The 2,500-nt window shown below is 39.7% G+C and overlaps 1 protein-coding gene across 3 annotated transcripts in view; it reads left to right on the top strand.

Annotated features, from left to right (window-relative positions):
* The window catches only part of FOXP2 (forkhead box P2), a gene marked incomplete at its 5' end in the record, with an annotated part of 185,946 nt that overhangs the window by 146,135 nt on the left and 37,311 nt on the right, over positions 1–2,500 (top strand). For all 3 annotated transcript variants that reach the window (XM_080611991.1, XM_080611992.1, XM_080611993.1), the window contains one exon: positions 488–575. In XM_080611991.1, coding sequence (XP_080468117.1) covers positions 488–575 — 88 coding nt within the window. The remainder of the gene's footprint in view (positions 1–487; positions 576–2,500) is intronic.

Here is a 2,500-nt window from a genome sequence, read left to right on the forward strand (position 1 = left end):
AAGGGGGAACAGATGTCTTCTTGTTGGTTTTGTTTAATGATTAAAGAAGAGCAGATAGATAGAGAAATCTTTAACAAAGTCTGCATTAATTCGCAGTAGTTCAAGCAGCCTAAAAGCAATTACACCTTTGAAGAATCATTTGTAAGCTGATTTTCTGTTCATCTGCACCAGCAACAGGGAGTGGAAGTCAGTGCAGTTGCTCTACAAAATATTGATAACCAGTTACATTGGCCTTTAGATGGCATGTGACCTGGAAGATAGGAACTCGGTATCTGGCAGTCATCATTGACAAAATCTGTAGAACTAAAAGAAAGAATCAGTTTTCTTATTTTGCATTGTTGTGTGTAAGGCATGCTCTAACTGGCTCTTTTTGCATAACTGCCATTGAAACTAGTGGAAGCCGTATGCACAGGAGAGAAAAAATGGACTCATAAAGAAATTTTCCTTATCTTAGCACTGCCTTACTAGTATTCTCTTTCTTCTCCAGGCACCTTAACAATGAACATGCATTGGATGACAGAAGCACTGCTCAGTGTCGGGTGCAAATGCAAGTGGTTCAACAGTTAGAAATACAGGTTTGTTACATGAATGTATTATCTCCTTACTTATTTACTATTAACCTAAACTAAATTGAAAAGACTTGCCTTAGTGACTCTAGCTTAAAGCTACGTTTTTCTTACATCAGATTTGTTGATACTCATGAACAAGCGGGGTATTTTTACTTAAAGATTTTTCACATTATAAATTATGCAATAATTATCTAACATCAGCATTGTCTACAGTATTTTGCTTGAACTAAGACCCTAATGCCATTCATTGTGAATGGAAAATGCAGTCCCTGGAGCAGAGACTGGATCCAAGCCATCTTCAGTTCTTGAAATGCTGGGTCAGGACCCCTCTTCCTTCTTCCCCTTCTGACCCAATGTTTGTTTATGCCTTCTGCAGGACGGAGGAGTAGCGGAGCGTATCTCCACCCAAAATCACTCCTAGGCTGATGGTGGGCATTTTTCTGTAAGCAGAAAGCGTAATGTCAGACACACTCAGAGAGGTCCCCAGGGAGTCCACAATCTGGAACCACAGGACTCGAATGCCCTGTTCAGCCTCTAACCATTAGAGGTCACTGCATCTATGTGAATGCTCCCTCCAGTTTATGCAAGTGTACACCCGGGGCCTCACAGCATTGAGACTACGTTTACCAGGCTACCGAGGCTGGGCACAAACCTCGGCAGCACAGAATGACTGTGGGGAACACTTCCACTGTGCTGTCACCTCTCGCCTGTGCAGGAGTCAGAGGAGGGCATTTCTCAGGAGTCCAGTCCCCTCTTGGGGCTGCTCAGAGGAGCACAAGGGACACAGAGAAGGACTGAGATTTTGTTGCCATATGTGGAGAAAAGATTAAAGCCTTTCAGGTTTCTTGCCTTTTTAGCACACTGTCTCCTTCTCATGCATGTAAGAATACTTGTTCTTGTTTTAGCCAAGGCAAACTGCTTGGGTCTTCTGTATTTTTGCACTGGAAACCCAAAGCAATAAGAAGAGTGTACAATAATGTAATTTATTGTCATTTCCCTTAAAATGAAAGTTTCGTAAACCCAGGAAAGGCTGCAGTTTCTTCTGTAAAATTTACAGGATACTGTTAGCTTAACTTGTTTGTTAGGAATTTATGTCGTGGCAAATTGCATGTCTCTAAAGTGTCACACATAATAATATGAAGCCAAGAAGAAACCTTTTTCCCACCCTCTGCCTCAGATGTTCTTCAATTAAAGATACACTGACCAAATTATATTCAGCATACCCAAAATATCTGCAGGTAGTTTACTCTTCTTAAAATTGCTTACAAGTTCTTTTCTTTAGTCCAGTCTTGGTCTACAGGTGTAACTCTTAAGCTGAATTAATGCAAGGAAGCACTAAAGAACTCTCCGGAAAATGGCAGCATTAAGCACCAAGTGATTCTCGTTACAATTAATGTTGTAATCTAATAATGTTGTAGGTATCCAAAGCCGTATCAGTGGAATACTATTTTGAGCATTTCTTCTTGCAACCTAGCTTATGGAAAAAAAAAAATAAAAAAAATTACTCTTTTCATGTTGTAAGATACATTTTCCTCTTTTATGTTCTGATATTTCTATCAAAAAGTTACATATTTCAAACACTTCATCCTCTTTCTTTTTTTTTCTTTTCTTTTTTTAATTTGGTAATTTGTTTGAGTCTGAAACTACAAATATTTAGGTGGCATATGAGCAGAAGATGGTATCAGTTGATCAAGAAGAGTGCAGGTTTCAGTAATGTGATGTTTTCTAAAGGCAGTTGAAAGGCTGCTTGAGAACTGTTTACCATTTACAAAGGCTAGGCTGTAACGTAACAGTCCAAGCGAAGGTTTTGCTTGCAGTGTGACCAATTATGCCATTTTTTGCTTTGTCTGACTGCTAGTGAAGTAAGGTCCATCAGTTGTAATGAGACCCAGTGCAGTGTCGATGCCGACTCAGTGGCAGAGTTCAGTGTT

This window comes from Psittacula echo, assembly GCF_963264785.1.
Source record: "Psittacula echo genome assembly, chromosome: 1".
Lineage (NCBI taxonomy): Eukaryota > Metazoa > Chordata > Aves > Psittaciformes > Psittacidae > Psittacula > Psittacula echo.